Genomic DNA, 25,891 nt, shown 5'->3' with positions numbered 1-25,891 from the left:
ATTTAAATGTCAAATAGTTATCAATTTTATGATTTGATGATTTTATGATTATAATTTAACATCAGTTGGAGGTATTGGACATTTTCTTAGTGATTTTATTTGCTGTTATTTTCAACGCTGCACTATCGCATTTAAAGCTACCGCTTTACGCACCCCAAAATTGTTGATTCGTAGATCAATTATTATTGCGCAACTAGTATATATGCACATAAAGTTTACATTCGGAAATCCTGGCTCATCAAATATTCCATGAATAAATAAATAACGTTCAATACTTAATTACCTGCGGATTTACGAACCCGATGTAAACTAAAGCCTATGCAGTTTAAAGCTAATTAGTGGGAAAATTTCGTTTGTTGCTCTTGCTTTAATTATCATAACGCGCGGCTAATGTCGGTTAAAATAAGTTTTATGGTTGTTGGTTAACGGAATTTTGCACTGCCCAACTAAACCCGAGTATCGCCGAATTTGCCGAGGGCAATTTTTTGAATTTGAAATAGTCGCGTTTGTTTTTATTATGTTAGTGATTTGACCCGTTAAATTTGCAGTCGCATTCGGAAACGGTTGCGGTTTGATTAAAAAAATGAAAAACATCTGAAATCAGTTAATCGTAATACTTTCGACATTGTAATGAAATTTAGTCCTGTTTAGAATGATATTGGAGAGATAAAATGAGGTAATTAATAAATGCAATAACTGAGTTGAGACCCTTCCGTCTACTGTCAGTAGTCTCTAACTTGTTTGAGAAAATTATAAATACCTATACAGTTAACTTTTTCCTGTATAATGATCTATTTCCCTACTCTCAATCAGGTCTTCGCGAGGGGTAGGGTAAGACATCCGTCCTACTTAATGACGTTTATTATTGATTATGACGTTGATGACGTTATCTTGACGCAGTTCGTAGGAAAATTTCCTGCTGATCTTGCTGGATTGCAGCAAAGCGTTCGGACACCTTAAACCATCGTCTCCTATGTGCGAAACTTCGTTATTACGGTTTCTCTTATCAAAGAATTAAAGAATACCTTTCTGATCGACTATATTATTGTTAATAATTTGATATGGAAAAGAGTCTCGCCGACTGTAATTTGAGCATGAGCTTTACAGCTAATGAAATGGCTACTGAAAGAACGAATTCATTCTTAAATGAAATTTTGCATTACTCTACTCAAGATGGTTTCAAAATTAGTCCCTCAAAGTCTGCAGTTATATTTTTTTGGAACCACTAAATACTGAGCATGCGAAAATGTAAGCTTAATATGGCCAAATACAAAAATCTAGGCGTCCTTTTTGGCACAACTCTTTGATTTAGAAACCGAGTTTGTGAAGTGCAATTACGCAGAATTTGTTTATGGTCGTTGATTTTCGGTCTAAAAAAAGATTGCAAAGAATTCGGAATACGTGCATTGGCTTCATTTTTATCCTTAAACCAAGGGACCATGCCAGACATAAGATAAAATATTTAAAATGGTTAAATAGGCAATATTGATTGAAGCTCCGTTTGGCCTGTCACCTACATACAATTCTTAGAAGCGGAACTCCAAAATATTTACGTGAAAAGCTTACTTTTGGATCTGCTACGTACGTTGTTACGTAATTGCGTTTTGAACATTACATGCGAAGTCTTCAAAAAGAGATTTAAATATTATCTGTTCCATAAGTACTGAGTTTTAGACTTTCTTAGTAATTAGTTAGTTAATTATATTTATTGCATTGCACACTTTTAGCCTTAGTTTATGTAAAAACTGTATTTGATTTTATGTTTTGGTATGTATGAAATATTTGTAACTCAATTATTTACTCATTTATATTCATCGAGTTTTGTTGTGTAACTTATGAATGCTTGGTTAAGCAAACAGCTATGCTGCCCTACACCAAGTTAAAAATAAGGTCGTCTTCTATTCAAAATTCAATAGATAATGAATTAAAAAAAGCTTTTAACTTAAAAATTAAAATCGTTACCCACAGCATCTCAAATTAGCAGTATCAAAGTTGGTAGCTGTTTTTGAACAATCATAAATCTATACAATATTTATTATCCGCAATTTAAGCTTCCTAAACAGAACAGACCAAAGTTTCGTAAAAAATAGCCATGTTTGAATGAAAGTATATATTATGCATTATGATACAGGCTGTCACGAAAATAATTTTACTAGTAGATCCTAGAAGAATTTGTAAAGCGATACACTAGGAGTTTTAGTTAGTAAATTATTAATTAATTATAAAAAAAATCAATATTAAAATTTACAATTATAAAGCCAATGTTGTGTGTCAATCATTGTGCAAATTGTAAACAGCTTTCCATTTGGAATTTTGGGTGGCGTTATATTGGCCCGAGAATAAATAATATTATATTAGGCATCAAGTTTGATGAATGCATTTTTAGCCTCGAATTTTATAAACGAGTGGATGTAGAAGTATTGAATACTATATTTTCTCTAGGATGTACATTTTTGCAAAAAAGCACTAAAGAGTGGATAGTAGAAAATAGTATATTATGCATCAAGTGCGGTAAACTGCATTTGATTCACCAATTTATATTTTAATAAACGAGTGAGATATAGTATATTATGCAACAAGTGCGGTAAACGACATGTGACTCACGAGTTTATTTGACACGAGCGGAGCGAGTTTTTAATAAACGAGTGAGTTAAAAAGTTTACCGAACGAGTTGCATACTTTACTTTTTCTACGACCGTTGCTTGTTGGGTTTATTTTCGCAAAACAACACGAATACATTCACTGACATGATCGTCAGAAATGACAATCGTCAAAATTCAAAGCGTGGGAAATATCTCCGAAAACATTCGATTCCTCCCAAATTCGTGCGGTAAAATCCCGGAAATGTCCGAAGTGGCTCCGATCCGTGGCAAACGAAACTAACGTGGTAAAGTGACGCTTCCCGCGCGCTAGATCGGTATGTAATTAGGTATTTTACAGAGGGTAGTAGAGTATGATTAATTAAGTTAAAAGTAAAAACTGTGATTTGGAGCATAATGATTCGATTAGATGTAACGAACGGGGCGATAGAGTTCCGAGAAGTAAAGCTGCCTAAGCGCCGTCGCTGACATTTAATAAATAAAAACAAGTGGTCGTGACCTTTGACTTTTTGACATTTGACGCCGACAATATATCGTAAAGTGAAAGTCAATCGAGAGAGCAATTTTTTCCATGTCACAGAAATTCGGTTGATAAAAGAAAAGCGCCTTTCGTTATTTAATGATGCATGTAAAAAAAGCCAAACCCAACGTTTTCCTACCTGGCCAATTTTGATTCACCAGACTGCTCGGAGGTATTCCCGCGAGTTTTTAGTTGTTTGCCCACGTTTTGTTTTTTCTTTTTGAGTAATTTAGGAGGCACGACCCCAGAAATCACAAGTCATCAGATCTGCGGGAGCGTTAGTCCTTCCTCATATGACCAAGAGAGTTTGAAATAATATTCTTCGTCGACAAAATTTCAATAAAATAATCGGCAGTAGAATTGATTGAAGATTTAAAGCGATTAACAAATGATTTATGAGACTTTGGAAAATAATTTAATCTATGAATTTTATATTGCGCTTGCACCTAGTTGCTTTTGCTTAGTCCCTGACTAAAGAGCTGTGGTTCTCTAATATTGATGATTTAATGAACTTTGCGTGGATTTAGAATTATTTACTTGGTGAAAAGCAAATGTAAAAGCAAACTAACCTTGAAATATGGAAAATGCATCACCCACTCTTAGTGAGCACTCCAATTAAACTCAATTATTAGCGGTGGCAAAACAATTTTGCTGCTACATTAAGACAGTTTGCAGAGCATTAAATATCACAAAATGTCCCTTAGCTTAAACCTGAAAAAATGCTACATAGAGAAATGAAACGTGAAAACTCGCCTTCCAGTTGTACATACATACATTTGACCCCGTATTATCTTACCAGAACAGTAAACCGTGGGAATTCAACATATCTAAAAACACAGGAAAAGATCGGTATTTTTATTCAATTAATATAACTTGGATATTGGTGAATTCATGGAGCATTTCGCTCAATTTCACCCGAAAGTACACATCTGCAACAACAAAAAATGCCGGATTTCGGAGACCGGTACGTTTTAACAGGAGTTTTTTAATTTGTTTTGTTTTTATTATGAAGAATACCCATATGTTGGCGAAAATCTGAACCAGATAATAGAACAACGAGCTCTTGCGTCAACGGAGGTTCTGTGCGGAAAAAATAATTTTCTGCACTTGCTATTTTATAAATGACCATTAACTTTTAGAGTCCCTGTTTGTCAAAGGTTTGTAAAGGGTCGCCCTAGTTGAAGGTAGCATTAGTAGTGACCAAAAATAAGAGTTTAACAAGTGTCAAATTAAATAATTTTCTAAATTTGTGTTTGGTTGATCGCTCTCTACGTTATAAAAATGAACTCGACTTAAACTAGAATAGGCTGGAAGGTGAATTAAAAGTTACAATAGAAAAAAAAAGGGCTCGTGATTGGGATTTTTGTCTTTTATGTCCCATTTATGTAAATGATGAAATTTGATGGATAACACAGGTGGTATATAATTTTGGTAGGCTGATTTAAAAAATTCTGTGATTTTATTTGTATCACGTAAGATTTCTTCCAAATACTAAATGAAAAAACAAACGATATTTCGAAAGTGGAATCCTAGAGTGAAAAAAGAAACTTTACTCAGACTTTTTTCAGTGAAATCTTCATCTTTTCACCAAAAACCTGTGTTATTCGGACATTCGGCTGTGTGTTTTTAAGGGCATATCCCGTTTTAACATCCAGCTTGATGTGATACCAGGTGTTCGTAAATCCTTGTCACGAAGTCTGGACGCTAACAATTCGGATGCATCCTTTGAAAGGTGCAAATATCTAATTAAATCATTTAATTTGCTTTGGTTAAACACTTCGAGATCTCTGAAATCTGGTGTGAAATCTGAGTCATCTGATCTGGGTCGGAACTGGATATGACGTTTTGTAGTCGAATAGCAGAGTCAAGATTGGGATAAACAATTTGTTTCTTATTTTTTCTGTTGAATCCTTGAACATTACACGAACGAAAATAACAATAACATAGGTATATATATTAATAAAACAAAATTTTTAAGAAATAGGGCGCTATAAAAAAAATTAATTTTTTTGGAAAAAGGGCCCCCAAAAATATACAAATAAGCAAAGAGCTTTCAAACATCAAAATCATTGTAGACCTGCGCAATCAAACAATATTTTTTTTAAACATTCGGAATAAATCAAACTTATGTTATAAAAACTTTAAAAACTTCCGGAAGAAGCGCATACAAGTTGATCTACTTAGAAACTTTAAATATTTCATTTTTTTTGAACGTTTCAAAAAATTAGTTAGCCAGAAAACGAGTGTGTATTTTTGCAGGAGTAATATTTAAATAAAACTTAACATACACATGTATTTATCTAAATATGTACATTAAAGCGATAATTATAATAATATTATGTTATACAACAGGGAAAATTTTTAAATAAATGTTCTTTTTAAATTTCTTTAACAACCAAATCAGTAGGTAAAAGTAAGGAACATACTGATTTAATATTTATTCCTATATAATATGCACAAATATAAATTATCATGTCAACAAAAAGTATTAAAGCAAATTGACAATTTTCATAATAATTTATTTATAGAATCATATCTATTCCTTTTAATTCTATTACAACTTGCTGAGATATTATTTGTTTATAAAAGAAAATCAGATTAAAAAAATAACTTCTTTTAATTACTGCAACTATTTGCAGCACAAGAAATTATCCTTTAAAAAAATGTTTATTTATGCACTAGTACTTAGTTCAAAGAAGGATAAGCGGTTGAAATGATTTCACAAAATACCCCAGCAGGTAGAAAAATTGCGAAATAATATGAATCACTTATTTACAATTAGTACTAAGGTATATGAGAAGGAAAAGAATATCATTACACATTACTATCCGTTTCCTTCTATATTACCAGGTCCATTGTGATTTAGATTAAGTTCACTGGTCAAAAATTATAACTTTGAAAAATATTTGCAAAGAAATAAAGATGCTTTATAAAATGGGCTTTCATATGCATTACTCTGTATTCAAATATCATTTTTCGTTTTGGAATTACGGGCACAATTTATGTTACCCATTTCAGGTGTAGAAGCAACTTTGTAAAGCAATTTGGTGAAATAACTAAGAATGTTTTGTTGCTCCTCTTTTGCTGGTTCCAGTCTAGAGATCGGTTGCAGAAGATCGTAGAGAATTGCTGTAATTTTCCTACTATTAGCAGTCTTGGCCAATAGCAGTAAAAAAGACTACTATTATAATGAATATTAGAGCCATAACCAATCTTTTTTTTCAACATCTGGCGCAATAGAACTCCATCTTTTTTCCACTTGTTTCTGTTTTTTGTCTGTTATGATTAACATAATTTCGTCGTCACACGCTGAAGCATTTCTCAGCGTCATAATCACATTTGTTTGCATTTACAACGAAATAAGCAAAACGGCATATATTTCGAGTGTGCTTGCTATTCTCTAAAACGTAGCGTACCTATTTCGAAACAACGAGATAAACATGTACATTAAGGTCGGGAAAATAAAACAAGAAAGGCGCGTTATGCAGCATTAAAATGCTGATCATGGCCGAATTGGGCAACGAATTTGAATAAAATACGTCTAAGGTCCACGACGTGAATTTCATTCGCGACAGGACGAATCTTTTATGCCGGCTTTTAATAAAACAAAACTGTTTTTGGGATTTTAAGCCGCGACCCGGCCCCAGTGGCGCTGAAGAAAATATCATCAGAAGTGTTTTGGAGGATTCTTTCTTCATTAGAGTTATTGACTGATTAATCACATCTTGCGTCTTGCTGTCAGTTTTCTTGTATTCGGACACTACATAACGACAAAGGCTTAACAGGAATTATCATCATCTATGCTTTCCTGATATTAGAACAAATACATCTTCCATCTAGATTATTTTTATGCTTAGTGATTATTAATTAGGTTTTTTGGGTCCCTTGGGGTGGTTTTCTTCAAAAATTCTAGTATGGAATTCTACCATGTCACAATTTTTCCTAGTAAACTAGGAAAATCTGGTTAGAAATATCATTGTAATTCTCTCGTACTTTGAACTCCTATAATGTATCTTGGTTTATTCACTGGACTAACTATAGCTAGCACGTTTGAAGTTTTAAAATCGAAACTACGTTAACAAACATTAACTACTGTATTAACTACAGTAAAATTCATGAACTAATGGTAACGAATTTTTCGATAAAATGGTAATGCTAAACTTTCCATGATATCTACCTAAAGTGAAATAATTGATTTTTTGGAAATGTTATTATGTACTCGCTGGAATACTTTTTATCTTACACTTAGCCGAGTTTCATCCTGTATTTTTTGTTTTATGCAGTGTAAACTATGTTGTAAACTCTAAAATTTTATTTGCCTCTGCTTACGTATTTTCTATTAATTGAAATAGAGAAATAATTTAAGTTTTGCGAAATGTTTTTTGTATCCACTTGTCGTTGCGGGTAAACTAGAATTATTGCGACTTGGAAAAACTTCGGTTAGGTTGAAATTTTTAAGATCTATTTTTCAATTTTATCACACTGTCATCCGTCAACACCTCTTTTGGATTTAACTCTCAACTCGAGCTACAAATTATTATTAATTATTATTAGTAATCATTCTTATTTCGTGTGTAATACAGCGTGTGTTAAATCGTGTGCGAATTATGCAAAATATGTGCTAGTCTCAGGATATGCTCCCGCTCAAATGTAGAAAACACTATTCTATTGAGACTGAGGAAGTTATAAACAATGTTTATTTGACTCTCATTGAACGTGGTGCCTGCAAGCAAGCATCTTTAGAAGAAACGGCCACATTGACGAAAATTCCATCATCAACTGTATGGAAAAGTGTGAATACTTCCATTTCAGCGAGGAAAAAAAGAAGCGATCTGACATTTTCTCGAGTGTAGATGTGTAGATTCAGTGTTTAGAAAAAATTAGAGAGATTTTCGAACATTACTTCCAGGTTTACAGCTAGTTTTAATACGGTTTTACCTTTATCAACAAGTTCGTCAACAGGTATCAAGTCTATACCTGCTAACAAGCACTGCTTTTTTCAAATACTAAGAGGTTCTTGAATTAGACAAGTACCCATAGCATTATTTTTTGCAGGTTTTTACAGGTTTTAGAAGTGTGTAACAAGTAAAGTCAATGTCAAGATTTCTGCTGAAGTTTACTTAGTAACAAGCAGTGGTACAACTGCCCGAAACATTATCTCAAAGTGAAAAAATGAAGGCAACGTCAGGATTTCTGCGGAACCCCGGATTGTTTTAATAGAGCTATTTATGGAAATACTAAGAGGACTGGTGTAACAAGTGAAATTCATACTGATGGAATTTCAACGGAACCAATGTCCACTGCGCTCGTAAATGCTGCTTAAAAGAAAGAAATTCTCTCCACTCAGCGTTGACAGTTCTATTATAAAGCATTGCGCGGCTCTCCTACTGAATTTCTTTGTATCATCATTTCGTAATCGCACATAGACTCGTGCTTTCATTCCAACGACCGGCTGCGAATTAATCTACGCTACTGATTTTACTGAAGCTACGTTGGAAAAAACGGGGCAGTAGCGAATTTTATTCGGTTTAAATCGCCTGTACCTGAGCGGCATCCCAAATAAGGCCCGGCGCATTTCAGATGTGCTCGCCTGTGCACTACGCTTACGAAATTACGAGACGGAGAACAGATAGATCACTTGAACTTTTTAACGTTATTACCGATGCAGGAGGGAAATATAAGATTGCTTTTGTACGGGATTTTTGTCGAGGAATATTTTGATTTCCGACGGTGTATCTCGTTAAAGGAGGATCGCTCGATCCGGGAACGGCAATTTCAGAACGTCGATGCGATTGCCTGGGGTTCGTTATTTTATTAGCCTCGATTTGAAACGCAGAAGGATATTCGGATTAAACTAAATACTAAAATCCCTTTTAACCCATTTTCAGTTTATTCAGGTTAGAGGAGTTGTTTACCAAGTTCGAAATACAACAAACAATACAACAATGTGAGTGAAACACAACGGTACCATAATACAATATTATAATATAATACACTAATAAAAATACTGATGCCGTTAAGCTGGATTATGACAAAAAGTCTAGTTGCAAACGTAAACTAAACAAATCATAAAAGCAAATACCTACTACATGTATAAACAAGTGATCGAATTTGAATTATTGCTTTTGCAGTTTTAGTTCATTTTCCCTAAATATGACACAAAAACACACCAGCATAAATAAAACATTTCTATCAACTATGTCTTCTTTAAACTATGCTAGCCGAACGAAAATATTTAGGTATTAAGACTTCTGAGGTGGACTACAGGCACAGAATAAATTGTTCGTCGATTATTCCCTGTATTTATTAGTATTCTCAATGATATGCACAAAATAAGATGCACCGTGCTCCAATATTGTAGTCCATTTAAATAAGGATCTGTTGTTAACTAAAGTGTTCACAAAAAAAAATTATTAAAGTAAAAAAGTTAAATTTTTCTTTTAATACTGCCAAAACTCCCACAAAACGTTTGACATCTTAAACGGAAAACTATAAGAGTTAACTAGCCTTTTTTAATTATTTAAATCTTATGCAAATGTCTGATTTAATTAATGTTTAAATCCTGTGGCGCTAAAGTGAAAGTGAAACGCGGCAATTCAAACTGCTTTTTTAAGGCCAGAACGAAAACTAAGAAAATTCTACATTGGAAGCATTATAGGTGAAAACTTCGAAGAAAACAAAACATACGAAACATCTAGCTTTAATGATTCAATATATAGGCTTGAGTTTAAATGAAAGCAGTGCCACAGAAAGCAATCTTTCGCGTTTTTGGAAAAAAATAAAGAAAAACTGAAAGTCATAAACACCGTTTTAAAAAGTTAGACTGTTGCGGTTTCAAACATTTTCAGCCACTGCTGTTTTGATTGTGAGATATAGTTGCTGTATTGCTTGCTCCACAGTTTTGGGCTTTTCGATAGGCTCTATGACGAATGAATAAGAAGTAAAGCTCGAGCTCCACTTCTTCAGATACACTCTTTATAGCCAAAGCCGAAGCACAATGCACAATCAGAAGTCTCAGTACGAAAAATTTTTTGGATAGTTCACAAAAAAACCTCTCATTAAGGATTTCGAATTCGTAAGCTCAATGAATCAAGAGGTGCAGATGTAAAAATTTTATTGCGCAAAGGCATAGCTAAAAATTATATTGGCCTTGTAAACGAGATAAACTCAAGAGATTTAAAAATCTCTTGGGCGCAATACATAGACCGGCAACGTGAAAGATTTCGTCAAGATATAAATACTTACTCAGATGACGCATGATGGATGGAGTTTAAAAATAAAATTTCCCCAAAAACAATAATACCACGCAAGAAAAGCATCTAGAGTTATGAATGACTAGTTAGTTTTACTGATGAGTTCTTTTTCTATCTGCTTTTTTAAGTCAATGTAATGTGACATGTTTGAAATAAAACAATTATTAATTAAAATTTATCCCCGTATTCGAATCATTCAATTTTGTCCTGCAGTAGACCAAGCTTCCACCCTTTGCAATTTATAAAGCACCGAAATAGATTTTAGTATGTGAATTTAAAAGTATTAGTTTATTCTTATGTCAAATTGGAGCCATATTATTAGCTACTGTCAGAACTCGCCTTCGTCAATCCCACTGCCACATATCAACGGACTACATGGCAAAAAATCCCCCTCTCGTCTAAATGTTTGAACATTATAAATTATTTATTTTCCACAACAGTCGGTCGAACGTCAGACGAATTACGTCAAACTTCCGAAGTGAGCGTGAAACGAGGGCCCATTATTAAGTTATAATAAAACTAAGGGGAGAAGAAAATTTCAGAGGGGTTGACAGTCAATTCATCGGTTAGGGGCGGTGTTAATTTAAATATTGTCAATAATGTACCAAATGTCGAGAACAGCTTTAGATCGGCGTAGAAAATCTATATACGGCGCAATATATTTTTGATTAATTGTAGACAATATGCGACAATCCGAAAATGTCTTTGGACAGTTTAGGAAAGTAAGCAAGGAAACAACTAGACAGAATCATCCGTTAGTTTGCCGAATTCCGATTGGAATGTTGCATTCGCCAAGGAATTTTTAATAGTACACTCTGTACTAATGTCATAATCAGGGGTAAGTTGTTGAGTGTGAGTATTTATTTAATACTCACCATATTAAAATTTAAACATAAGAGTAGTTGAACGAACTGATTAGAAATGTTTTAATTAATTTAAAACTATTGAATGCGTTCATCTGATATTTATTAGCTTTGTCATTATTATATAACTGTAACAACATTTCAAAAAACGAATAATATATGCCACTCTTAGAGAAAATTTGATAAACATAAAGTAATTTATTGGCATTTTGTGTTTATCTTATGACGGCCATATTGATCAGTTGTTTAAGTCCAGTGCTGCTATGTATAGAGTGCAAGTATGATTGGTTGCTTATAATAGGAATTTTACTACTTTACTATCGGAATTCGACAAACGAACGGTTATCAAGGAAACATGTTTCTGTCCAGCATTTACCTGGCTATACTAGATACACTGCATTACTGGATATAATGGATTTAAGAGATTATATCCATATTAAGTGATGATAAGGTATATTCTTGAACAAAATTAGCAAAAAAAAAAAAGATTAAAGATATAAGTTCCACAGTATTAAAAATAGCGATTCCCATTTTTGGTCAATTTTGGTTAGTGAATAAGTATTCTTCAAGATACCATTTCCCCGTAGATCGCTAAGTAAAAATGACTTTACTAAACTCGTCTAGCTCTAAATAAAATTTAAACCACAAAATCCATATTGGGGACTAGTTAAAATGGGGTTCAGTTGATTACTGTCCTAAGCTCAGTTCCGGTGGATTTTAACACACCGTGTCACACAGTTACCCGTGTTTTGATAATATAAGCTACGTTATTTGTCACAAATTAATTTAATTTCATTTATTTGATTAACAATTAATATTACCAGCAAACTAATGATCATCCAAATCCCACTAAGACCATACAGCGCATGGGTGGTTTATCACATATCCCAAAAATGTAGGATTCCCAAACTAAATCAAGAATAATTATCTGTGCGGACATTTTTTATTTTTATTTTAAAAAAATGTAGTTGATCAATGCCTATTTTGAATGATTTCTGAGACGCAAAAACAAACTTTCTATTGTGTTTAAGGTTTGCTAGTTTTCTGAATTAAAAATTTTAAGATACTTTTACTTTTAATGTGTAGGACGTTATTTCAAATCATCAAATATATTTATCTGGACTTTTACAGGGAACTTCCCTTTCTAAAGAACATAGACGAAAATTAATGTTATTGTCTCTATTTTCATTAAAAAAATAATGTTTAAAACTCCAAATTAATATCTAGTATCTTTCTAGAGTCATACGTTATTTTTCGAAAATGCGCATTTTTAAAAAACGCTGTAACCTTTTTGTAATAGCAAATTCTGTTTATCTATGAAATAATTTTCAAAGCAACCTTTTTTATTTTCTTTTTCTATAACTAATGATTTATTAGTAAACAAATCGAAAATAAAATTATATGGGTCACCCTGTATCTTTTTTAATCATTTAAGAGAACTTGAAATTACCTACACTAGTAAGAAGTGAAGTTAGATAAACTTTAAGAAAAAATACATACATGCCATACTGCCATACAATACCAAAAAAGTGAATGGTGCGATTGGTTTCTAGAACATGTAACCGAATACGCGTTTCCTGATCATTTTTTGAAATTTATTTGAACCTAGATTATTTACAGCTAAAATCACACTATCTCAACGCATTTGTTTTCTGTATTCCAATTGGACCGTCCAAAGTTTAAATCTTCTATTTTTTTCAAGAAGATTCGAGCAAAATATCAAGTGTGCCTTATTTTTGAAAAGATAATTTTAAATTATTTTTAATCTTCTTCTTCTTCTTCTTCTTTGACTAGAGCAATGACGTGTTTAATCTAACCAATAGTGTCTCTTGTAAGGGGGATCGTGCATCTATCTCGTCATCGTTGTAGGGGTCTGCCTAGTGGTCGTCTTGTGTCCGGATTTTGTGTCCTCTCCCATTTTGCTAATCTTACTGACCTCAGCCTGTCCACCTGGTCTCTCTAATAGCGTTCCCTTGATCTGGTCTACCTGACGATATCTTCTATATCTAGCTCTGTTCCAATGGATTCACTGCGCATCCGATCTCTTATATTCCTCAGTATTCTCATTTCCGCGGTTCGAAGTATTCTTTTTCTAGTACGGGTCTCACACACGTCTGTATGTCCTGACTTTACTTCATATTTGTTCTTCCAGATCACGTGTCTCAGATATCCTCCAATGCATGTCACTCTATTAACTTGTGCTCGAATTTTCTCCATCACATCACTGGAGCTGGATATGCTGACCCGTAAGTATATCCAATTACATGATCTGTTCAGTGATCTTCTCGTTTATAACTAACCTGCATAGGTTTTTTGTTAATCACCATAGCTTGTGTCTCTTCAGTGGAGACGATCATGTTATATCTCTTTGTAGGTTCCTCGAGTTTATGTAGTAGTTGTTGCAGGTCATCTTCATTCTCCGCTACAAGAACTGCATCGTCCGCATAGCAAAGAATCTTTAGATAACCGCCAATCATTAGTTTCACACTATTGATTATCTTATCTATCATGATGTTAAAGAGTGTAGGGTTTAAGCTGTCACCTTGTCTGAAACCGCTCTTTATTAAAAGTTCTTGGGTGATGCCGTTTTTCTGTTTTCATCCGGGTTTTACTACTAAGATTTAGTTGTTTGATTATTCCTATGTCAATCACGTCTTGTAATTTATTCTATCTAACGTCTTCGGCATATCCACAAAGCAAAGAAACCTGGGTTTGTTAAATTCTATTGACTTCTGAATTAGTTGCTTAAGAATAAATATGGCGTTCCTTGTGGATCGGTTTTTCTAAAATCTTGTTGCTCCTCAGAAGTCTCTATAGTCCACGCAATCTTTTGATTAAGATCTTTGTAAATAACTTCAATGGAATGGTTATTCCTCTATAGTTATTAGGATCCTTTCTTGACCCTTTCTTGAATAACGGAATGGTTATGCTTGTTTTCTACTGAAGAGTAATGTGTATTGTGCGGATTTCTTCTACTAATTTTTCCCTCCCCATAATTTAGTAGCTCATTGTATGTTATCGGTGCCCGAAGATTTTCGGTTTTTAAGCTGACTTATATCTGATTGTACATATTCTAATGCAATATTTTCGTTATCGGTGTTGGTATTATTTGGGTACGATAGTTCTCTCTATTCTTCGACGTCTTAGTATATATCTCTGAAGTGGTTTATCCATTACTCCTGCCAGAGGTGGCGATAGGTGGATTGAGTAGTCTATTATCTGCCTCTGCCGCTCCCAAGCTCGCATAAAACCAGGAGTGAGTGAGTGAGAGGTGAGGCTAGCAACCTACTTCTTGTAAAAAGATCACTTGCTCATGGACCTAGTAGAAGTGCCTCGGAAACGGTTATTTTTAATGATTTAAGAATGTACAGGGCGTCCTATATAAAAAAAAAACGCTTCTTGTGATAGCAACATAACATTTACATTTGCATAGCGATATTTTAAAGGTGTTTTTGTAAAACAATCTATAGCGTACATTTCCTTGAAGGTGGTAGACACTGATTCAGTAGAAATACTAAAAGGATGTCGAACTTCCATTGCCTTTATTTTTAACTTACACAACGTTTCGGACAGTTGTATCACTACCCGTTGTCAAGTGTAAACTAAACTTAATTCTAAGGCTACACGGTTTATATACTAGGCGACGGCGCTTATCCATGACGGAGTCGGGTGTAGTCAAGCGTAAAGTTGTTCAACTAGAACGCCAGCATTGGTGCGCCTTATTAGAGGTTGCCAAATTGTTGATATATCCACGCTTGGATTGCTGAAGAAGTTTTCATTATTTCTAATGAAAACTGCTTCTTTAAAATTGCGCGTTTCACCCTTCATTGTATGTTTCTTATATTCTTCATCTCCTATTTTTAGAGGTCGTTTGGTTTCGCCAATATATGACTCTCCGCATTCACAGGGTATCTGGTAGATACACTCTTTCACTTGAGTCGATGTTTCAGGCTTGGTTTTCGTGAGTACACTTCTTAATGTTGATCCCGATTTAAATACAGTTTTAACTTGATATTGTTTAGTTGTTCGTCTAATCTTTTCTGATATTCCTTTCACGTATGGGATCGTCAAGAGAGAAAGAGTATCTACCTCACATATACAGACGTGTTAATAGAACCATTATTATTACTTACTAGGATTTCTTCAAACGGTAGACAGTGGTTCTTTTCTTTCTCAATAGTAAATTTAATTGATGGTCGCAAAGAATTAAGATGATTGAGAAAAGAGTCTAGCTCTCTATCGATTCCATTCCAGATAATGAAGATATCGTCAACATATCGAAGCCAGATCTTAGGTTTAATAGTTGCAGGGTTTATGGCATGAGTTTCGAACCACTACAAGTATATGTTCGCTATCACTGGAGAGAGAGAAGAACCCATCGGCAGGCCCTCTTGTGCGTAAAACTTATCTTTGACTTGAAAGTAAGAATTATGCAGACAGCCAGCACCTCAGAAGCTCCAACACTCCCTCAGCAGCGAAGTTCTCTCTGATAGGGTTGTATCATTCCTTAGTCTAGCCTCAACAATACTTAACGATTCCTCCAAGGGCACGTTGGTATATAGACTTTCAAAGTCAAAGCTATGGCAAAACATGTGTGGACCAAACAACACAACATCCAGTGGTCCAGAGCGCGAGTTGTTCACAAATAACAGCATTGGAGAAAGCGCTAATTTAAAGAAGCAGTCTTCATTAAAAACAATGAAAACAAATTCAGCAATCCAAGCGAGGATATACGAACAATTTGGCAACCTCTAATAAGGCCCACCAATTCTGGCGTTCTAGTTAAACAACTTCATGTTTGACTACACCCGTGTAGCCTTAGAATTAAGTTGAGTTTACACTTACTAAATGACTTGGTCCATCCTTCAAATTTCAACTTTTTTAAGAAGAGCATTAGCAAATTAAAATGTAAATTGTAGTCTCATTTGAACTAAAGCGTAGCAAATTGTTCTTAATATTTAAGTTTACTAGATTAAACATTTTTTATCACCGGTCGAATTAGGTTCATTATTTTATTCCAGATTTTGAATTATGGGCGATTAACGAGCACTATCGCAGCGTCACGTTCCCAGAATGGCCACCCACAGTCAAAACCCCGAAGAAGGTCGCCCGCCGGACACGCCGACGACCAATCGGAGACACGCCCACCGGAAGTTGTCGATTACGTCATCGGTTAAAAACCAAAACATATCCCCTTATCGCGGCACCACTTTCCCGCAGAAAACGTTCGTCGATAGCAAAAACAACGACAATTTTTTCTTTAACGAACTGGTGGAGGACAACGCGCGGTACTTTCAAGACGCCAACAGGAACGTGCACGAAACCGTGTCGCTCAAAGTGCCTAACAACAAACTGAGAAACACTTTGCCGAAGTTGCTTTGTTTAAAGAAACCCCCCGATCGAAACTCGCTGAAAACTTTAAACGTAATGTCGTTGGAAACTTTGAATTTAAACAAGAATTGCTGCAAAAGTGCCTCTAAAACGTTCCCGGATAATCAAGTAGGCGACTTAACCATGACGCGTGGAAATATCGACCACGACGCGAGAAATTTTGACGGCATTGTCGATAAAAAAGGTACAGACCATTCGGTCGTGGACAAAGACGTCGCAATCACGGACAGTAATGACAACGGGTCGTCGTCGAGGAGTAGCCAAGAAGACGATTACACCAATTTTGGAACGGATAAGGTGAAGAATAGGAACAGTTTTCATCAGAATGTGGAAGAGGCATTAAATTCGCTTCTTTGGCAACCGTACGAATATCAGAACAATAACAAAGGTTTCGATGAGGAATCCTTATATAGCGGGTGAGTAAGCTTAAAGAGACTGTACCTGATGACCTCTTGATTATGAGATGACACCTGATATCAGAGCTTGCAAAGCTTTAAAGACAAAAAATGTTTATATGTTCGTGGAGATTTTTTTTTAGTTTTAAATACAACACCCTGTATATTAACACATAATTATAGGTATATATCATACAGGGTGCGTCGAACAAAAAAGAAAGTTCATACAAAAACCTTATTCCAAAAATGCTTAATTTCCAAGATATACGGTGCAAGCGCGAGTTGCCAGATTGATAAATATCTGCAAATTAAAAAAATATTTTTAGTTACACAGGGTGAGTCAACAAATGTGAGTGATTCATTCCCTTCATAACATAGGGTACATGAGTCAGTTGACAATTTTATTAGTTATATATCGTTTTACATGACGCAGGGATGATACCTTATCTCAGAACCCGTCAAAAATATTTAAAAAACTTAAAGACAAAAGTTTTTTGAATTCACTTATACTTTTAAAATATTACATTGTTATTACCTTGCATTAAATAGGCACAGGCAAACGGTAAGAAAAAGCGAAAAAATCTTTTAACCAAAGTTGCATGATTGAGAAAGATCTACAAGTTAAAAATTTTTGTGAGTTATTCAAGGTGAGTGTAAGAATAGTTATTGTCAATTTGTCAATTGTCAACGGGACCCTCTCTACAGGCTAATCTAAATTAAGTGTTCGGCACTGGTAACCATGTTGTGTTATTAGCAAGTAGCATTTTTTTTACTGATAACCAAAAACAATTCAATGTAAGATTTAGGAAAATATTAGGAAAATGTACTCTTTTTAGATGGAACAACCTGTACATTTTTTACTCTAATCTTCGTAAATTACCGACAGAACAAAAAAGATCATATGCAATATGAGCCTAATATTAAAAATAACCGAATTATCAGTACATTTCTCTTTTATGAGTGATTGCTAAATAAAATTCCATTTTCCTTTTATTGTTTTATTTGAGCGTAAGGAACATGGAAATAAGAAAATTGTTCTACCACCCATTTGGTTTATTTTTTCTCTTATTGCAGCCTTTAAAACGTCAACGTGTTGTTATCTTTGATAATAAATTTCATGCTTTAAATAAATAGAAATCAAGTGGGGTTATATCTGGTCACCTAGAAGGCCAAGGAATAAGTCTATTTGTAACAATCCGTTTATTGTTGAAATGGTTGTTAAAAATTGATATGTGCCTCGTTAATCATGAACTGGTTCTTCATCTTGTCGGCAATGGAGATTCTGGCTACTTTTGAGGTTAAGGTCCTCTAGAAAATCATCCAGAATTTTGCATTGAATAATTGCAATGCGCCTCTGACTGGTCAGCGTACTATCAAAAAAATATGGATCAACAATGCGAGAATCAATTATACAGCAATTAAAGCTGAAACGAAATTCTGGACTTCGAGGGGTGTATAGCAATAAATTTTCTATTCACCAATAATGTTGATAATTGGTTGGATTATAAATTCCAGAATTTGAAAAATTTTATTCGTCAGTCCACAAAATAAACGGAAAATTATTAATGTTTTAGCCACAAAAGTTAACATACCAATGACAAAAAACACCTGAGCTGGTCGGAATTTATAAGAGTAAAATTTGAGTTTTTTTTAAATCCCTTCGACAGTATTAAAGAATGACTATGTCTCGAATAGAATTGTCACGATATATTTCCTCGTCTTCACTTATAATAACAATTTTTCATCTCCCTCTTTTTGCAAAAACAATTTTATTATTTCTAAAGATTCTATAAAAAGACAGAAAAAATTGTTCGTGTGTCGGAACGCTCTGTGGACAGAGGTTTACGTATCCCTTTTGCCCTTACGGACGATTTACTGCATGTCAAATAAAATTCAAACATGTTGCACTTTTCTTCACGTGTAAAAACCATTTTTGACTAAGTGATACAGTAAAATTAATTTAAATATTTGATAACCGTTGATATAACAACAGTAATAATTAACACATAAAAACCAATTTTTTGACAACTACTTTTTTATATGGCAGGGCTGTCATTATTTTGCACAGCATTTGTTGAACAATTTTCTCTGCGCCTGTATCGAATGTTTAGAAATAATGAAATGCTTTTTGCTAAAAGAAAGAGACGAATTTTTTTTATAATAAATGAAGATGTGAAAATTACTATTATTGTTTCTTACGCTCAAATAAAACACTAAAAGGAAAATAGGTTTTATTTCACAACCACTCTTAGCCTAAAAGTGAAATGTTCTGATAATTCGCTTATTTTCAGTTTTAGGCTAATATTTAATACAACCTTTTTGTTCTGTTGGTGATTTACGAACGTTAAAGTAAACAATATACAAGGTGAATTCAATTATTTTTCTGTTTTTAGCATCGTAATCAGTGGAAAAAATGCTAATTTAACCGACCTTGCATCTTAATTTAGATCAGCCGTTATATCCCCTCATCATCTGAGGTGTCAAAGAACGAGCGTTACATTTTTATATTTTAATGCAATGAAGGAAAAATTACAGGATGTTCCATTTAGTATGAGCGAGATTTCGTTAAAAAATTTACAATAACTATTTTTTAACTCATCAACTATTTTTAACTTGTTCATTATCAATTTTGCAACTTTGGTTATAAGATTTTTACCCCAACTCTTACCGTTTAGCTATCTTTGCCATTTGCCTTGTTGACTCACCCTGTATAACAAAGGTTTCCACTCGAAGAAATCGTCACATACATTTAAACCTGAAACATAGGGGCGATTACAACATTCTATTTGAAACAATAAGGTTGTGGGTTGTCCAAGAAAATATTCAAAGTTTTCGGACTGCAATATTTTTACAAAATTGTTTAGAAACTAAAATTCTTTTAATGTTGAGAGTTGGGAACGAAAAATAAAAACAAAAGTCATAGGGGGTGTAAGAGAGAGGCGAATGACGTGACGTAATACACGCTTGTTTGAGCTGATTTGGCGATGTATGAACACTCTATTTTGATATGATCAACTAAATTAAATATTAACGAAACTCATCCTGTTTCAGATGCTTATGGAAATAACTTAGCTGAATGCGATTAATATTTAAATTGAATATTATAATTCAAAAATTATAAGACCACAACCAAAATGTAATAATCTCGACATCTTATAAGCAGTAATGCGCTAATGTAATTTGTGTTTACATGATCTCAGAAACTCTTACTATCTGTCGACAGACATCAGCCTCTTTTACATCATATTATCACGAACAAACGCATAAAATAATCTCTCAATATCAAGGCAAGCAAGAAAGGGGTACGACCCGTTGCATCACAAATTTAAATTGCAAACATCATTTATTATGTTAATGGTGGAGTCGTTCAAATCCGCACCGTACGACCGGATCGAATCACCCCAAATAATGCGTATCAACATTCTTTTGCAGTTCCTGCACACCGACGTCTTCGTGCAGCACAGGCGACCTTGATGATCCGATCGACACCACAAAGAAACCATCTTCCCTTCCCCTGACTGGGTGCACTTACGGCCACGACAACATAACGCAAGACCTACATTCAAATGTTATTAACCTGAACGGCGACCAATCGGTGTACGCCTTTGTCCCACGTGACTCTCTCTCAAACTATTCTCTTGCTACGTTTACTCAGTCCGTCAGTCGGAGCTTAACACCAAAAGCGTGCGCGTCGTTAAAGCTTTCAGTATCGAGTGAGTGTGCCTGTGATGTAAATAAAGCGGATAAATCCTCGGCTAGTGATATTATGAACAGTGTCAATGTAAATACACAAAATAATGTGCAAAGTACTATTCCATCGGGCCAGGTCACGGAAAATGGGATAAGTTTGTATCAAAACAATGTAGATTCTTCGTTAAACTCCGCGAACATCGTGGGATTGCCGTCGAATCACACCCGCTACGCTTCTGTACCGAGCAGTACTTTTCAAAATGCTAGTAGGTCGCAGAGTGCGATTTTCCCGCAACACGTTCGAAACGTTTCCGAACCTGCGAACCATTTCGCGAGGTACCAACATAATACGTACGTCGCACAAGGAAATGTAGTACCTACGCAACACAGGCACGGCTCTACGCAGGTGGAACACAACAACCAACAGGTTGTTAATCACTTTCGGAGCAGCAGCGTGCCAAAGTCTATGCCACTGGTATCTAAAGCCGATGCAACCGGCGTCTCTACTAATGGTACTGCCCTAAGAATTAACAGACCTACAGTAAACAATAGTACGGGACACGCGTCTAACGCCATTGCTTCTAATCCACGCCTATCTAAACCACCTATATCTGTACAGAGTAATATTAGCAACGTTAACGTAAACTTCTATAGAGCAGTACCTGTCAATGTAGTCTCCACCGTACCTACCATACATTGTTTGAATACCTTAAGTAACGACCAAGGTAACAGCGTGTCAAACGTGCAAGTTCTCCCTCTCGGCAGCAACTTCCAAAGTCCAAATCATCATTCCGCGGTTACGTCCGCGGCTAGCGGTACCAACGTAGGAGGTTCTTCTCACGTTACCGTACGCAACACCAACTCCATTCACATACCGTCGGGCGGATTTCATATCAGCAGGAACTCGGCATTCACTCAACAACAGAACGTCAATTTAGGTACTGAGTTATCTACTCCAACATCCAACGGTTGCTGCCCAGCGATAAGCGTAAATTCCTCGAACAATGGCGTAGTTGTTCAAAATTTACGATCTGTATCGTCGGTGGAATCTCAATCCTACCAAAGTGGCCGACTTATAACTACGACCGCTCAGATAAATAACAATGCCGTATCTATGGATTCGCATCCGGTAGTTTCCAACGTTCTCCAACAGTACGCTACCGTTCCTATATCGGTCGGGCAACAGTCTTTTACCAATGCTGGTACGCAACATGTCGCGGGTAACCAATATTACGTTTCCGGTACCACCTCTCAGCAAAGCGGGGGAGCAAACATAACCCGGATGAGAACTTTCACAAGTACCGAGGCCCAAACCGATGAAATCGTACCGGTTCCTCAACAACAAAACAACGACCAAAACCAGTCCCACAGAGAACAGAGGCGGAGAGAGCGAAGGGAGCGCAGGCAAAACCGCCGAAGCAATCCTCCGAATAGACCAACGCGCGACGAAAATACCCAAGCCGGTAGTACCGTGCAACATAACGAAAGATTACCCGATCTCTTAGACAGTCACCTTCCTCCTCCGTATTCCGCTGTCAGCAATTCGAACAACGGAAATTTGGTACCGCCGCCGTCTATGATACAGCCTCAGATAGTTCCGCCTCCCATAGTACCCGGTCCGATACTGCCTCCCCATCACGGCCCGGTACTGCAGACCATCGTACCAAACGCGGTTCCCGCTAGTGCTTTTGTGTTTCCCGCTCCGCAGCAGGTGGTTCCGGGTCAGGTACCGTTAGTTCAGGGTGCGCAGCCCGTGCCGGTAGCGGTACCAGCTCCAGCTAGTGGATTTAGGTTTCCATTTCCAGCGAACGGATTTCGAAGGTAAGTTCTTTCGTGGTATGCGTGCTGGTTCCTCTTTTATACGAAACGAAACCACTGGCTGCTGTTCCTGTGGTTTAACTGGGTTGCGCGTTAAAATGCGAGTACCGTCAGGCGCTGGAGGGCCATCTGCATATTTAAACAAACCAACCGGGCAATAATTACGATTCAACGTGGATCCCACAAAACAAAAACTCGTCGGTTGCATAAAATCCGTAGATGCAATGAAACAAACGCCAACGGGGGTCCGAAGAAAATCGATTATTGCCGCACTTCTACAAGAAACCATTTAAATTTCTCATTCCTCCTCTCGCTTACTTACCAACTGGAAAATCTGCAATCTGCCACGGTTTTCAGAATATTTTCTACATCTGTAATCAACTTTATGGGAACGAAATGGCCTGTCGTGTTTTTCACTTCTTGGGTTAGTAATTGTGACGCTCATTACTCGGATCTGGTTTACCAGAACTGTTATCAATTTTGTTCGATTCGAGTTAACTTTTTTCGACTACTGACGATGAAAATTGTTACTGTTGACCGGCGCACATATTCCTCCTCGTGCGTATGTATTATTCGATTTGTATGGGCCAATCAATTCCGCTAACATTTCTTGGGGAACATTTATTGACTACTTGATTGAGACCCTTCCAATTTCGGGATTATTGTCTGGCTCAAAGCACCCCCGGTTTCTCGAATGACTTATTGCCCACGTTTAGCTTGAAGACAATAAATTAAATTTAACGGATCAATTCTATTTAATTGTTAGGTCCCAAACGATATAGCCAGTATTGTTTATGATCGGAGATTCAATATTGCGTTAAGCAAGAGGTGTCACCAAATGATGAAACCATTCCAATTAGCTATTAGGCAGGGAAATTGACCGAAAAATGTTCTAAACTAGCAGTGTAGTTTCCCTAATTTTTTGTGGAAAAATTCACCCTTCTGTGACTTGTTTGCTCTGCGTTTTTAGCTTTCAGGTATTTTTATCTACAATCAGATGAATGAGTCAATTTTAACTGAAAGATGACCAAAACTGAAGTGGAGTTTTAATGACTTTTTGCTGGCTTCTATAATAATCAAGTCAATTACTGCATTATTGCAGGTTTAGGATGCTTTTGTTCATGAAAAGTCTGATATTAACAAAAAAAGTCTTCTAAATCGATTCGAAAAAGTGGATTTTCCTTTGAGCAATAATGTTATGATCAAATGCTGTTCCTCAAAATCTTTCAATTATAATTGAAGCTAATCCTACCCACCAAGTAAGGATTTTGACAGACAATTGCAGATGGCGGTACATTTACCCACGAAAGTTGAAGAAAAAGCTTATTTGAACTGAAAGTTAATTTGGTAGCGACTAGACAACGTCAAGTTTCACTTTTGATGGTAATATATACAAATTTCATCAAATATTCTCTGTACGCAATGCCAAATTTTTATTTATTGTAATTTGAATTTAACCCAAAAGGACACCAAAGCGTACCTATGTTTACATAAACTTCGATTCTCGAAAGTTTTGGCAGTTCATCGAAGTTTGCCTTCGAAAAGCTGCTCAAGATGATACAATTCGTAAAAATTACACTAGTTTTTATCAAAAACGCGATTTTTCATCGTTTTGTTCCGTGGATGCGTCAGATTATATTAACACGCCTAATTTAGTCAAGGTTTCGTTTTTGTACTCATAATGGAAAATTAAGTACCTATACACATAATCTGTTTGAAATGTCAGATCCGATTTTAATACGTAAAATATTCCCCTTCCCAAACTAAATATGTCTATCTATCACTGTCTAACCTTGGAAATATTTAACATTTCTTCCTCGGTTTCTTCATATCGATGATTATGAGATGATGCTAAGTTGTGGTGTAATTATGGCTATGAACAAGTATTTTATTGTATGTGTGTGATAACAATTAACAATAATAATTTTGCCTGGGTCATATTTAAAAATATCGACGGTTCTTTCACCCCTCCGTCAAAGTTAAATTCGACCTGTAGATTAAGAGGTCAGATGACTATGGTACAGTGTACAGGCATCAAAGAAAGTTATTTATTTTAACATAGCCGGTTCAAGCACACCCACACGTTAAAATCCAATGCAGGCCAAAGAGTAAGAAACAAAAATTAGAAATCAGCATAGCCAAAAATATTCCTATCGTATGAGTTAAGGACGTTTTTAATTTTGGGCCTACATTCATTTTAAATTACATACCTTTTACGTCTCCGGGTCAGCCTTGTTATGAGTTTTTTATATTTCCAATACAACTTTTTTTACATCTTTTTTAGATCTCTTTTAAATCAATCTGGGTAGATCTCATTTCAGTTTGTGTCTGTGTGCGTTTTTTTCAAATGTGTTTATATTGTGTTTCATCTAGCCAGAGAACCCTCCATATGAGCCAATATTTTATGGTTGACCGAAGGATAAACTGCGTTAAAAAATCGGTATATTAGTTCCTTGTAATGCTAATTTTAGGAAATTAATTCCTCTAATACATATTAATTCCCTTACTAATACCCTCTAATTCCATTACTAATACCTCTATTACGTTCTAGTTCCTCAACTAATAATTCCCTTAGTAATTCCGTTAATACCAACTAATTACGATGCCTAGGTTTTGTTAATAAAAATAATAATTTATTTTTAAAAAACTAATAAATAATAAATACATCTAAAGAATGGTTTCATAAATTGAAAGGTATATGGAAATCTCGATGGAGATATCCAATTAAAATGACTAGTTCGTAACTAATCTTTAGTTTTAATAACTGGCTCAATTTTTAATCAAATATAACCAAATCTCTGCTCTCTTGTAATATATTAAAACTAAAAATATGTTTTTTAACGTTTATATTACTCCTACGAAGTCAATTAAATTAAGCAATAACACAAACGAAAAATTAAAAATAGGAAGAAGAACAATAACCAAATGTCATAATAATTTTTATACAGTTCTAAATGTTTAAAACAAACCAACGTATGTTAATAGAAACATTTTTTCTCACATCTGCCAAAACTGTAATCTCGGATGTAATAATAAGATCGAGAAACAGTTTGAAACAAATAGCATTTGTCCAGTTGTCAGTATTACAGTTCAGTTAGTTTGGCCTCTCTTCTTAGGAAATAGTTAACAACTATCAAATAAAATAATGCAAAGTTATAATAAAACGTAAGACTAACATTATCAACCTTAAAAAGTTTTAGAACTTATTGACACTTATTGAAACATGACAAGCGACTTTTAAAGGTCTTAGAAATACCGAGAAAAATCTGGCAATGTTAAGTTAGTTAATAGCTATACCGACAGTTATACAGGTTTGGGTATAGACTCGTATCTAGTACGTTGTAAGCTTCCCAAAACCATT

At 35.1% G+C, this 25,891-nt stretch overlaps 1 protein-coding gene across 2 annotated transcripts in view; it reads left to right on the top strand.

Moving 5' to 3' along the window:
- Nucleotides 1-25,891, top strand: part of LOC132699307 (putative uncharacterized protein DDB_G0282133) — a 299,329-nt gene that overhangs the window by 135,983 nt on the left and 137,455 nt on the right. For both annotated transcript variants that reach the window (XM_060665947.1, XM_060665946.1), the window contains exons 2-3: nt 16,258-17,043; nt 20,455-22,533. In XM_060665947.1, the coding sequence (XP_060521930.1) occupies nt 16,310-17,043; nt 20,455-22,533 (2,813 nt within the window). In that variant the 5' untranslated portion in view covers nt 16,258-16,309. The remainder of the gene's footprint in view (nt 1-16,257; nt 17,044-20,454; nt 22,534-25,891) is intronic.

Source organism: Cylas formicarius, unplaced genomic scaffold, assembly GCF_029955315.1.
Source record: "Cylas formicarius isolate icCylForm1 unplaced genomic scaffold, icCylForm1.1 PGA_scaffold_3__17_contigs__length_32017465, whole genome shotgun sequence".
Lineage (NCBI taxonomy): Eukaryota > Metazoa > Arthropoda > Insecta > Coleoptera > Brentidae > Cylas > Cylas formicarius.
This window is presented reverse-complemented; position numbering and strand designations above follow the sequence as displayed.